The sequence below is a fragment of the Mugil cephalus genome, chromosome 12 (genome assembly GCF_022458985.1).
Source record: "Mugil cephalus isolate CIBA_MC_2020 chromosome 12, CIBA_Mcephalus_1.1, whole genome shotgun sequence".
Taxonomy (NCBI): Eukaryota; Metazoa; Chordata; class Actinopteri; order Mugiliformes; family Mugilidae; genus Mugil; species Mugil cephalus.
The window spans coordinates 20344354-20358762 of NC_061781.1; the positions used below are offsets into that span (position 1 = coordinate 20344354).

The following is a 14409-nucleotide window of genomic DNA, read 5'->3' on the forward strand; positions in this document are numbered from 1 at the left end:
AAACAATTAGCTTTAATTAATGCAGCACTTTTCCCCTCAAAGTATAAACATCAACACAAAACAATAAATAGGTTGCTAATGCTATAAAGTGTTATGACAAATTTGGTACGCTGCTGCTGAACAAGTATACCAGGGAGTGAAATTGATGTTTGTAAAATAATTCCAGCTCAAAAGCTAAAAAGTTCGATTGAACTTGCTCAGCCGACATTTATCACCACTGTTCTCATTATTCAAGTGCTGCTCTATGGCTCCATCTCATTCTCCAGTTTGTTGTTAACATATATCTGCATCATAAGAAGTTCTGTCACTACTTTTTAAGATGTTTTCCTTTTAATGTGCATTTAATACTGATTACATTCTGCAAAAAATCCAAGATCAAGAATCATGCAAGAGCTTCACTATATATATATAAAAAGGTACATTTGCATTTACAAAAAAGTAGTTGTGCAGCTACAATCAGCGAGACTATGAATGCAAAAAAAAAGAATTCAACAAACACAAAGAATAATCTCTTCTTTTGTAGCCCCTGTTCTGCGCAGCCATCATGTTGAACGGTGATCCGTCCGCAACGCCGCAAAAACGCGCCGTGCACATCTAGTTTAAGGGACGGCCATTACTTCCCAGCTGTTACTTAAGAGGCAGCTCTATCATGCGTCCATACCCACAACAAGCAGCAAAAGTGCTTCCTGCTCCGTGTTCTAAAGCGGGAGGGGGTTACAACCATTATAAATTCAAAAGGACAGAGTGCAAGCAACAGCTGCTGTACCGTATGCAACTGTACCGAGCACAGCACAGCACAGTACAGCACAACATGCCCCGCACACACTTGCCACAGTATTACCTCTTTTACAAGCCTGCATGGAAACGTGCCTAATAGTCGACGTTTTATTTTGAAAGGGATTGAGTTAAAGTGCTCGCTGTGGACAGCTGTTCCTCGCGGAATAGTAAAGCAGTCTCATTCAGACTCACAGGCAATACATGTGGGAAGCGAGGGCAAGAAGTGCTTACATAAAACTACAATAATAAAAGTACGTTTCATCTGTGACTCATACCGAGATAGAAACGCACATCAACTGTTCACGCACACACACACACACACACACAATTATTGACCGAGACGAAATTACACCTTCTATTTTTTTCCCCCCAAGTACTAACAAGTCTAGACTAGACTCCAGGTGGGAAACGACGGCTCTCCAATTAGAAGTGAGAAGCAAAAGTTTATGTGTGTCTGTGTGCGCGCACAACAACGTGTGAGAAGCTGCAAATACTGTGACCCTGGCTGAGGCTGGACTCGACAAAAAGCATCGGGGTGTTGAGTGAATCCCAGGTGAGCGCAGGACGTTTACAATAAGAACACACAGGTGGAATGAAAAGGGAGTCGTCTGACACAGGGACGTTTACACACACAAGCGTTGCACGAGCCGCCGCCGCCGCCACCGCCGCTCTCTAGGCGCATCAATTTCTGTGCACATAACACCCTTTACGGTTTGATTTTCTGCTTGTCAGCATTTCTCCTGCACACATGTACGCACATAACACCTGCTGCAGCAAGCGAGCGAGCATTTTACTACGACAGCGGCCGTGAATTCATTCATTTGTGTAGCTACATAGGAAGTTGACTCAGCTGATGACTGACAGAAAAGAAAAAGGAAGAAAAGACTGAGCGAGTTTTTACCAAAAACAATCATCAAATACATATCATCAAAGCAAAAACTTCGCCGTCTGTGTGTGAGAGCAGGTGGGAACTGGAAGTCTGGGCATGCAGTTCAGTTATCGACTACAAAGGTCACGTCTCCCCAGGCTCTGCAAACAAACAGCCTTTAACAACTGCTACATCACTGATAGCAGAATCCAAGCTACCACCGGCTTTTTTTTCAGCAGAAAGCTGTGTCCTGGCTCCTGTAAGGAGAATGTGGGACAGAGAAAGCTGAGAGAAACAAGGACGGGGGAGCTAAAAAACCCTCCGCAGTCTTTTTGTAAAAGCACATTTGGCCAAACTTTCATCACATGCACTGCATCAATAAGTAACACTTTTCTGAGCCACGACAATTCCATTATGAATATTTCACTGCATTGTTTTTTTTTTTTTTGTTAAACCATTACACACTACTGAATAGTTAATGCTTCTCTTCCAGCCTTAACTAAGGCCTCCTCACAAAGAGCCATTTAACTCAACACGGGGAGCAGAGATTGAAGTGACAAGTCATCACTTTGGCCTCAACACAAGTTCAAACGGCGTACACAGTGTTGGTTTTATAATCCTTATAATACAAACCAGTGCGCCTCTTTTGCTCTGGAGGTCTTTGACCATGTTTTATAAAAGGACCGAGAACGGAAATGTTATGTCACTGTCAGCACAGCGTGGAAATAACTGAACCATCAGAGTCATTTCTATAAAAAAACTTCTTTGTGTGTATCTAAAATCTAATCTGATTTTAGAAGGCAGCACCTGGTCGGTGGTGAGGAAGCGAGCAGGAATGTGCCTTGCAGGGTGTTAAGTTTTTTTTTTTTTTTTTTTACTGAATTTTAGAAAACATTGCACATTTATTTTCTGCCATGTTCCACTCCTCCATATGCACGTTGAGCTCTCGGCTCCGTTCTTAGAAGTGAGCGTTTTGTCAGTGGCCTTCTGCATGGTCATGGTGACCGGCCCCTCACAGGCTCATCTTTCAGACTCTTTGCCACAGTTGAATTCAGCAACCCATTTCTTAGCGACGCTGCAAAGGGCGTCCTACCTTATTTGTGCCATCGTGTCCTCCTGGACCTCCTTAGGTTATAACCGCTTAAGAACGAGTTAGCGGATGATTGCACAAAGGCCCATGTCGCCCATTCTCTGGACGATAGTGCTGGCCTATACTTTCCAAAAAAAAGTTTATTAAATTCAAACCGACCTGCTTCTACCTTAGGCCTCAAAGCATTTGAACTTCTTAATGTGTAATATCTGCGGTGCAGTCAATCCCAATACTTAGAAGGAGTAGCAAGACTCCTTGGTGTGCTTTAAAACCATGTGAGAACAGTGACTCCACCTCTAGTGATTTTGCTCCAAGCAGAAACGTCTCAATTACTAAATCTATTGCTGCTACTTTACACAGAGTTGAAGTAAGGAATAGCCCTGACTCATTTTTTGAGGAAATATGGCCTTTAACAGAGGTTAATCTTATTTTTAATGATAGTAAATTAAGAGAGAAATGTTGTGGGCTTGGCCAAAGAGATAAAAAAAAAAAAAAGCCTGTGCCGTTTTTTATGAGTGAAGCTCAGAGCTGTATGGCCGTGCAGTATGTCACGGCTCCTACGGTACGGTGTCTCCGATATAAGGCACGTTACATCACAAAGCTATAAGAATGAACCGGGACGTGCGGTATGGTCATCAGTCTAAACCACTGAAGCGTCATGATACTCCTCTTACAGTGACATTATGTGGATGCACAGAGCAGCCCGAGACATCGGGCCTTTCGCACAACATATATCTGTCATGCTCATATTTACAGGGTCAAGGATGCATTGTGTTGTGTCGTGTAAAGGAATAACGGGACAGCTTCAGCTTGTCATCTCACTTAATGCTCTGTCAGCAGCTGACATGTTTATGACACGGTAGTGCCACAATAGACCTGTGAAATCACAGATGGGGCAATAAAAAACTGGCCTGAACATCCACCATACGCACCGATCAGGCGTAACATTATGACCGCCTTCGTAATATTGTGTCGATCTCCTTTGTGCCTCCAAAACAGTTGTGACTAATCAGAGAACCGGTGTTAGTCTTCTGAGGGGTGTCCTGTGGTGTCTGGAAACAGAATCTTGGCCTTTGGATCCTATGGTCCAATGATCAGGCTGAGATCTACTGAATTTGGAGGCCAGGTTTTTTTTTTTTAGTTGTTCGTAAACCACTTTTGTGTGTGTGTGTCTGCGTCAGGCTGCATCCTGCTGGGGATGGCTGCTATGGGGTGGGGGTATGCGGTCAACAGAACATTGAATTGTCCCAAAATTATCAATGTTATTTACTTCTCCTGTCAGTGGTCATAATGTTGTGGCAGATAGGTACATATGCATATTTGGAATCTCAACACACTCATTTTTATTTTCTTATGTCGTAGTTCTGCAACAATACACTCAATCCTCCGTCCTATTCTCACTCCTAATATACACTCCACTGATATATATATATACTATATACTATAGTGTTCAGTGGTCTATTCCATGATCTATTTTTATCCGAGGGGCTCTAATAAGATTAGCTCAAAACACATATTAATTCTGAGAGTCTGAGGAGGCAGTTTTCTGAAGAGCTCAGCAGCAAGCGGTGGCACGGTGCAGGGTGTGTGTGATACAAGGACCTTGGTGCGTCGCCGAGTGTCCTTGTCAGTTACTCTTACCTTTCCCCACCATCAACATTGCTGCCAGCACCTCACATCAATGAAGTAATCAAATAAGAACTGGTGCGAATCGGTAAACCTGACAACTGGATTTAAGACCCATATGCAGGAGTGAGAGTTTTTTTTTTTTTTTTTTTGTAGTAACGAGCGGTGACGAGCTTCTCGACCATGTCCAAAACTGTGATGGGGGTTTACACCCTCACAATAGATCTACACAACTGTTGTACACGTCTACGCATGTGAGCAGGTGTATCGGCACTGTTCTGTGATTAAGATGCGAACATGCTACTCAGCAGCTGGTTGGATGTGTTGAGTTTCTGTGTACTACAAAGAAATTGGCTTGTTTGGAGCTGGAGCTAATAGACGATGAACGACAGTTACTTTAATTGAAATCACAGAAACTCACAAAGGATCCCGTATCCTTTCAATCAAAGCTGTTTTGTAGAGTAGCTACGTATTTGGGGAGATGTACGTGAGGCTAAGGCATGGGTTACAGACTTATGGCGTAGCTCCAATCCAAAAGCATCTACCTAGCTTAAGATTGAACGCTACTTCACTGCACAACTGGCCGGCTGTCTGGAGGTGACAGAGGAGCGCCGAAGCACATTTCATTTCTACAACTCAAGGTAACATTATAGATGTCTCCTGAAAGTTTTGTCTGAAAATGTGCATCACTCCCCTTCGGTTCCTTCTCAGTATAAGAGGCAGCCCTTTCACACCACCTTCCACGAGATTTAAAATATAGCTCTGAGAGACAACAGCATTCATCCAGTAAGATTTACTCAACAAGATGACATTTAATTGGATTAATAGCGTTGGAGCGGTTTGTTGTCTCAGCGGGCATGCAGTGTGTGTGACAACCCTGATTAACCTGTGCACTTCTTATTATCATACATCGCTTAAGCTGTTTGAAATTCAATTTTTATAAACTGTGAAACGCCGTGAAACAATTCTGTTATGATTTGATGAAAAACGGTGGAAAAATAAACCCGATTATTTGCCTTTTAAAGGAACTTTTTTCTCCTTTTTCTCCAACATTCTGTCTGGGACAAAACATGATGACTTTCCATTTTTTTCACCCCCCTCATCGGAAAAAGTGCACCAGTGGCCGAGACTCAGCTTCGCTGTCAATGCTCATTCCATTATGAAGTCTCAAATTTGACATATTTTGCTCTGGCTCACATTGATCCATGATTGCTGCACATCCTTATTCCCGCTCTCGCTCCATTCGCGAACTGCTCAAAAAGAATGCTGATTTGGTTGGAGAGAAATGTATGCACATCTCTGCTGTTTGCAGCCTTCTCTGTACGTGTCAACAGAATCTAGAATTACTGAGGAGATATTAGGAGACCTTTTCTTGCTGCGGTCGGTGAGTTGGAGGGCAGCGGGAGGGCATTTGGCCCCCATCAACAAGACTTTGGCATGCAAAAGACCAGTCCTGTTCAGTCTAAAAGGATCAGATTTTACTGACAGGTCATTTTGGATCAGGTCTAGGGGAGCCGGTGGTGCCCTTGCAGAGAAAAGTGATACAGCAGAGGACAAAGAAAAAGAAACAAAGTGCACCACAGACAGATAAGAGAGCGATAAGGAACCCACCACAGAGGCTGCGGAATTAGACTGTGCCTTAGAAAAGGGCAAGGAAACATCTCAAAGCAGCCGTTCAAGTGCCCGGTGCAAATGAAGGAGCTTGAGCACAGAGAATGCTAGTTTACTGGTTGACTTCCTCTGCAGAGCGTCTCTGTCTGTTGACATTTGGCCTCGTAAAAACACACACTGCAGGGAATCAACCGAGCATGTAGGCAGCCAACAACAGTGCTTTTTTAGAGCAGCAAACATACAGGTGAACATGTTACAGCCCCGAAGACACAATCAGATCAATCACTCAAGAGTTGGTTAGAGAAAACAATATGTCAAAAAAAATGTAACTGTGTCCTTTGGATTAAGTTTGTTTTGTGTACATTTACACTCACAAAGAAATCCAAATGGCACCAAACTGTATCATCTGGATTTTTGCAATCCCACCCAATAGCAATACCAGTACCTTGATGGCAGCAGTCGTCCCCAGCAGATACACACACAAAAACAGTTTGGAAACAGCACAAGATGTTGACCTGGCCTCCTAATTCACTAGATTCCAAACTGATCAAGCATCTGTGGGATGATCCACAAAGGCCAAAATCATGGACATGACACAGGCCTGAGAATCGATATGAAAGGAACGACACATCAGCCGCAATGTGTGAGCCACATGATGCAAATCTCAGCGCTGTAAAGCCGCGACTACCTGCGTATTCGTCAGTGCCGGGAACTTTGAGAAACCATCCGGTGACAACTTTAATTTACCCGCAGAGCAGTTCATATATCATGACATTTCACAAGTGACTGCTTTCCTCCGAAGTGTATCAATCAACGCTTCACGCCAATGATTAAAGTTGACTCTGCACTTTATTATGGAGGGGTCTGAGCAGCGTTCAGGTGAAAGCGGCTTTTGCCCCGCGACGGCAGCACAGCTGGCTCTTCTTTTCCCCGCCACCCGCTGCGCAGCGATCAGCAACTTTATGAGATGTAAAGATGCCGAGCAAAAAACTTTGATTCTCTGCTTCATTTCTCACTAAGAAGAACAAGTCTTCTTTCCGTCAGCCGTTTATTCTTTTTTTCTCAGAAGCTGCAGTCACTCGTCTTTCATGGAAAAAAATAAAATAAAAAATCAACCTCCAAGACCACCCGTCTTGGGAAAACTTATATCTCTTACCCGCCGTCCCCCTCGGTTTTAAAATTTAACACTCTTAATATGCGCGCTGAGGATAATGTACTCACTGTTATTTAATCCTTACGCAACGGTGTAGTTACATCAAGAGTCATTATACTTTAGTCTCAATTTACTGTTAGTGGATCACACATTATTCCATGAATTAAACATTCAATATGAGGTAGCTTCATCTTCCCAATCAGCACATCGGTCGTATAATATTATACTACGGCTCGTTGTGAGTGCTCGAATGATTGCTGCTCTATTGATCTCTTGAAAACAGTGAGGTTACATCACAGAAACGAATGGCACGAATAGCTGTGATTCCATGTTTCCAATAAGAAGATCTTGCAACAGACCAGGAGGTATTCAATTATAGTGAGTACAGGGAGAAATACAAAAAAAAAGGAAGGATACATAGAGCAAGAAATCGTGGACGGTAGCACAGTCACCTCACAGCAAATAAAAGGTCTGGCTTTGGGCCTTTCTGCGTGGCATTTGCAAAGGCCTTTTCTGTGCTCGTCCGGGTTTCCTCTGTGTCCTCAGGTGTCTTCCCACATTAGAAAAACATATAAGGTGCCCCGGTGAATCCAAATTGGCCACAAATGTGCATGCGAGTGTGAACGTTTATTTGCTTCTCTGTTTTTGGCCCAGTGATAGAGAAGGTCGACCCCTCAGCTAGGGATAGGCTCCAGTTCCCCTGTAGCCCTCCAGAGATTGATAGCAAAAGATGCATGGATGGTAATGGATGGAATGCTCCACTGGTCATTGGTAAATACATTAATTACCACTAGCAATAAAGGGAGCACAGGGGAATAGTTCCTTATCTCGAGGTTCTCGGGCCACGAGCTTCTGGCAACACCGGCGAGTGACAGACACATTTGTAAGTATTTAACTGAACGGTTCGCTGCTGCAACAGCTTTATCCTGGGTAACAGATTTATTGAGTCTGTGGGAGTCCCAATCTAATCACTTCATTTTCTGCCTCCTTCCAAAACACACCGATAATAAGATATCCAAAGCAGAACTTAAATGCAAAAGCAGCGCCAGCACACGCGCTGCACAGCATCCACATATAACTACTATAAACGTTTCCCGCTTCAATTTCACATCAGTTTGCTGTTAAGTCATGGTTCCTGCATCACGGAGAAACTGTTTGGAGCAGTTTACACTAAATGTGGTCAACGCGAAGACAAAACCGAGCTACGAGGCATGAATGGATGCTGTATTTGCCCAAAAAAGGGCACGTAAGTACTGCTGGAATCACCACATGCTCCCCTGTGAGCAGCAAGCAAAAGCAAAAGCAACGGTACTTCAGGCTGCTTCATTCCCCCACGAATCAATACAGTAGTCCCAGACTGATCACACAGGTCACGAATCATAAATTTGTCTTGTAACACAATATCGGGCTAATCAGACCCCGTGATGAAGCCAGAGGGCTGGAAGGAATGAAGAAGAAAATGAGCAACATGTTTTGGTAAGCTGAGGTCTGACTGTTGCTCTGAGAGTATAATTACTCAGCAAATAGGATTTTCACTTTTGCTTTGGCGGAGTTATTGTGAAACACCGTGGTCAGACCTCTCTTTTTTCCTGCCACAAAATCGTCCTCACATTGGGAGGTTCGTGGGCCACCATGAAAAGCATTTATATCGCCATATAAAACATGATTACAACAGGAAAAATGGTTTATAAATGCTACAGATATCAATTTCGGTCACTCCTGTTTACCTGTGGTATAATCAGCTGTTGCAGTTAAATATCAAGTGAGATGGACATATATATGAAATGTGCTCATGTTTTGTCATCATTTCTCTCAGATCCTTTGAGGCAAATCCAATCTAAAGCTGATCTTGAACTGCAAGAAACATTTCTATGCAAACCTGACCACCTCAAATGGCATGACCCAAGTGGATCCAGTGGAATACACAATCAGCCTCTATTAGCATATCTCCACGTTATTATTAGATCCATAATCTTCTCTAAGATGCACATACAGTACGGCACAACATGAACAGGGATTCTGCAATGTTTTCTACAAATGGACAAGGCTACAGCTGATAAATGATCTTCGCCACCTGTGGAGCATTCCTGCTGCCTACGTTGAGACTACAATCGCTTGATATTATCACACCTCTTTAAAAGCTTAAACATTGTCATTTTTGAGGAAGGCGAGGGTTCAGATGAGGAGTAACGATGCCGCCGCGTGCCAATGAAAATGTCGGCCAATTTTGGCGACGAGCGTCCCACTTCGTGCCTTTCCGCAAACAGCAGAAGCATTAATTTATCATCTCACCATATCAGGGGATTTCATGCCTCTCTTTTAAATAATATTTTTTTTGCTGTTCATGCAATGGTGCGATGTGTTCCAACATTTGTTTCGATCCATTACACGACTCTTCTGAAAAGTAAACATGAAAGGAAGCCTGCAAAGAGACGAGTCCATTGAAAGCATCACAATAGAGAGCCGGGGTGTTTGGCCTTGGAGCTCGTGGATCGTGACTCTGTTTCTATGAAAGTAGGCCTGTCAAAGTCCTGCCTTTAATAAGAGCGATACTTTGGTAACATGTTAAGTAAGATGCCGCAGAAGAGAAGAGAAGAGAAGAGAAGAGAAGAGAAGAGAAGAGAAGAGAAGAGAAGAGAAGAGAAGAGAAGAGAAGAGAAGAGAAGAGAAGGTTTGAGCGTTGTGCCACCGTAGATCCACAGCCGTGCATCAATCTACTTGGCTTCTTTTCTCTTGGCCCCGAAAACGGTTCATATTTTATGCAGGACAAATAATACGAAATAATCTTCAGAAGCAGCGCATACATAATGGCATTACCTCCTCCTCTTTGGCACACCGCTGCATAAAAAAAATAATTGGGAGAGTCAACTGCACACACACACACAAATGTATAGACATGCAAACGTGTTCTCATGCACACACAATCTGTGACCTTCAGGTTTGATCATCTGCAATGCAGTGATTAGTTTTTATTGGTGTGGAAGGAGAATGCATTGATAAGACTCCTGCTCGTGTGGAGTCCCTCTATCTATCTTTATATATATGTGTGTGTGTGTGTTCATATCAGTCATATTGTGATTCAAAGCATCGATTTGATATTTCCCTAAAAAATAAAACACATGTCCCACAGTCAACCTGTCTACTCTCACGACATCCATGCACGTCAACAAGTGTAGTATTTGACAAGTTATGTGAATTAACCAGTATGTCACCACTCTCCTGCTGGGACTCACCATGTTCTTTCTCAGCCTTAAGCGCCTTGCGTACATGCCGCTCCACAATCTTAGCAAAAGACGTCGCCTCCATGGCTGCGAAACCCCGACCACCTTAACTTCTCTCGTTTTTTTTTTTTTTTTTTGGGGAACTGTCGTCAGCATATATCTTTTAAATTGCTCCCCGGGCTTTCACGCCACCCCTGATGTCCCGCAGAGCTTGACACAACCTTTTAACCCGATCACACAGGCACGTCCGCCTCCTCACACTTATTCGCACACACGCGCGCATACCTCGCCTGTCACCCACTTGTGAAGGCCCTGCCAACATCTTCCCACCAGAACCTTCCAACACGCAGATAACCGTATCCCACAGATAGCGTTGACACTTTCTCAGCTGGCTGGTGGTAAACAACCAGAAATGTCAAGAGCTGTCACGTCATGGCTAAACGGTGCTGGTGACACGGTTATACAGTGCTTGTGTGGCATACAACGGCAAATTGAGACCTTGCTTTGAGTAAACAAGACAGAAGCTCCGGTAGGGCTGGTCCGTATGACTAAAAATGTATATGATGGTATTTTTTTTTTTCATGCATAATCATGTGTTCGCAACATTATCTACTGGTTAAGAGAGGAACTAATGCAGTAGATTGACTAAGGATGGACTATTTTACTGTGATGATGAGTAAATATTGTAGAATAATCCCACACTAGTAGTAAAACAGGTTTTCATGGGCCCATGTAGCACTGCCTGCTGATGTGCGAACCTGGGGAAAAAGAATTAAATGTTATCAAGATGAAATGAAGATATAATCACGTTTTCATTCATTTTCACATGTGTATTCATATGTAAACATATTTAAACTGCTATATTTGTAATGTCAATAGCAGCGTGACCCGCTACCGTAATAATTGTAGTCTGCGCGCAATATATATTTTTTTTCCTCATTCATAAAAAGCTAAAATTGGGGACATTTTCGGAGACAGGTCCTCCAAAACGAGGACTGTTTCCAGAAATCGGGGACGTCTGGTCACCCTGAAAAAAAAAAAAAACAAACAAACAACCAACACGACAACCTTTTTTGTTTTTGGCAAAGTCTTCTCATATTGCTTGGTTGGTCAATTTAGGGCTATTTTATTTATTTTTTTATACACAAGTGTTTCTGTTTCCATTATCTCCCCTGGTGCTGTATCTGTCTCGTATCTGACATACTGTACCTGAGTGCTCAGCCATCTCTAGCCTAGTGTGTAAAACTGAAAACAACTGGCCTTTCTGTGCAAAGAGCCAAGCACTCACTGTCACAAACAGGTTACTTAGTCCCTGCCATCCTCTCTCCCACCTCTCTCTCTCTCTCTCTGTCTGAATAAAGGACAACAACTTCAAGATGGGGACGGAGGGAGACGGGAAAATGAGACCGAAAATGAGAACTTCCAAAAGGTCACCATAAAAATGTTGACAAAGCCGCGTAAGTACTCAGAAAAACAAGTGTGTCCCATTGTTCCCCCGAACAATGTACACAAAAAACGAATGCATACGGAGAGGGGAGAGAGAAAGGGGGAGAGAGTTGGAGAGGGGAGAGAGAGACGGCGAGAGTGAGAGAGTAGGGGAAAGACACAGGCAGCAGCAGCACAATACTGCCTGCTGCACTGCAGCAAAAATCTACACAGCATACCATAGCCACCACACAACCACCAGCGCTGCACAGAACGGACCCCCGTACAGAGGGAGAGGCGTGATAGACAGATGAGGGGGGGGGTTAGACAATGTGTGTGTGTGTGTGTGTGTGTGTTGAAACTGAAACACAGGCAGATTAAATGATGGAAGGGGAAGCAAAATGGTGTCTTGCTTATTTTCAAAGAGATTCAACAAATAACATGAATCAATCACATCAATCACAACCCGAGAGGACTTTCGTACGCGCGGCAACCCGGCCGAAACGCCACGGCAATCTCACTCACTCTCTGAAATCCGAGACGTCGCCTGAGTACAAAGAAACAAAACAAACAAACGGATGGTGCGCCGAATTGGGCCAATTACCACTTTTAATCAGGCAGTAATCAAATTTCACAAATGCCGTAAAGGCAATGAGCCCAAACCCCTGCTGTTAAAAAGGGCTTTTTGTTAACAAGAAGATGGAGAAAAAAGTCCCCTCAACAAGTCACGGGGCTCAGATGCTTCAAAAAAAGGGGGCTCGTTGATTCAGCTCCTTTCAGGCGTGAAAGTTGTGGTTATTTCCGACCACAAATAAGTTGAAGTTTAGTTTCACATAAAGAACGAGATGCGAGACAGGAAGGACGATAATACCGGAGCCTGGACGGTGACGCGCTCTAAACCCGTGAAAACAAACAGGTTGTAATTTCAAAATGAATTCCGTCTAAAATTACAGTATCTGCTCTGCTCAGATAAGCAAAATGTGCACAGAATTTGTTTGCATGCAGTCGAGCGGGCCTCTGTTCAAGTGACTGTCGTGCTTCCTGAACAGAACTGGCACGCAAACAAGATCCAAACCGGTTCTCTGTTGGTCAAAAAGCCCCATGAGAAAGAAAGCGCTGCCACTTATCGGAAGCCAAAACAATCAGCGCAATGTTGAGAGGTAGAATTTTTAGCTTCTTTCCCCTGACGAGGATAACAGAAATATTTATGAAGTAACCTACCAGGACTGTGAGTTTGCATTTTTTTTGGCTGGCCATCACAGCGCTGTGTCAGGTGACCCTGCATTGCGGGCCGGCAAAAGTTGAGCCAAGTTTGGCCAAATTTTTTATTTATTTATTTATTTTCCTGCAACCTTCTGCACCCCTGTTGCGTCAAAAAAGACTGGTCCCATTCACATAAAAAGGCGAGCGCACTGGTTGTTGTTTGCACATTGCTTCAGTCACAATGCACCACTGCACACACACACGGAAGAGCACACATCCTTTTTCGGCCGTTTCACCGCTCATCCAAAGTGGCTTTCTTTTATTTGTCTTCAGCACTTTGTTTTAGCTTTATTTACTTCTGTTCAATTCGGCACTGGGCAGATAACGAGGAGTATCACGTTATCTGGGCTTCGTGAGCAGCTAGAAATGGAGCAGCTGAAAGACCACAAACCAGCTGGCCGTTGAGACAAACCTGGCAGCCCAAAGAAAAGCAGAGTCAGTCCTGCCAAAAGAGGTAGAGACACGGCGCCGCTGAAAAGAAATACAGCATGAAGCAATTTGTCTACCAAAATAAAATGTAAATATTAAGAGCCCTGCACACTTTCAGAGTTCAATATTTACAGGGTAACAGGACGGTGAGAACCAGCAGAACAAAATGTTGAGCTCCTTTGAGGGCTGCCTTGTTTCACATCTCACCTTTTACATCCACTTGTAAATGAGATCACTCGCTTGCCAAAACATTATGTACACTAGTAAAATGTATTCTACTACAACAGTCCTGCACTAAATCTCCCTTCATGGTAGTTACTATTATGTTCGCATTATGTTGTAACTATAGACTGTGTCTAAACATGGACAACACATCCCGGCTTCATTGCATTGGCCAAACGGACTCTATTGTAGCGCCATCTTACACGTTCCCCCAGACTCACTCATGTTTTTGTTGAATTAATTCTGCGCTCTGCTCTACCTCCACCAGTTAAAAAGGAAAGTTGGACTATGCACTGTACTTATTTATCTATTTATTCATTCATTTATTCCTACTGTCATGTTCCTATGGGTTGGCATGGCAACAGGTTGACATCATGAGGTCACATCCTGTTTCTACAGCGTCAAATAACTAAAACCTATAAGGAAAATTCACACTTCAACATGCATTGATCTCGTATTAACTAAATGAAATGACTGGAACTACCCTTAAAAAAGTTAAAAGTTATTTGACGTGCATTTTAGTGTTTTAGTTTGGCGTAATTCCCATCCACTAATATGGAGGAGACGGAGCTTATGACTTGTGCTGCAGCCAGACACCAGGGGGCGCTCCACTTGCTTTAGTTCCACCTCCATCTTTATACAGTCTTTGATTGTTAACAGCATAAAAAAGTGGTTCATTCTTGTGTTCATTTTAATCACAACACATTTTTTTCCCCCCTTTCTC

General features: G+C 43.3%; 1 protein-coding gene across 2 annotated transcripts in view; it reads right to left on the minus strand.

Moving 5' to 3' along the window:
* Positions 1 to 14409, minus strand: part of fgf14 (fibroblast growth factor 14) — a 102659-nt gene that overhangs the window by 75141 nt on the left and 13109 nt on the right. Inside the window, exon 1 of one of the 2 annotated variants that reach the window (XM_047600872.1) lies at positions 10359 to 10618. The exons of the other annotated variant lie outside the window; for it this stretch is intronic. Within the exon in view, the coding sequence (XP_047456828.1) occupies positions 10359 to 10431 (73 nt within the window). The 5' untranslated portion in view covers positions 10432 to 10618. Of the gene's footprint in view, positions 1 to 10358; positions 10619 to 14409 lie in introns of those variants that run through there. 2 annotated transcript variants of the gene reach the window in all.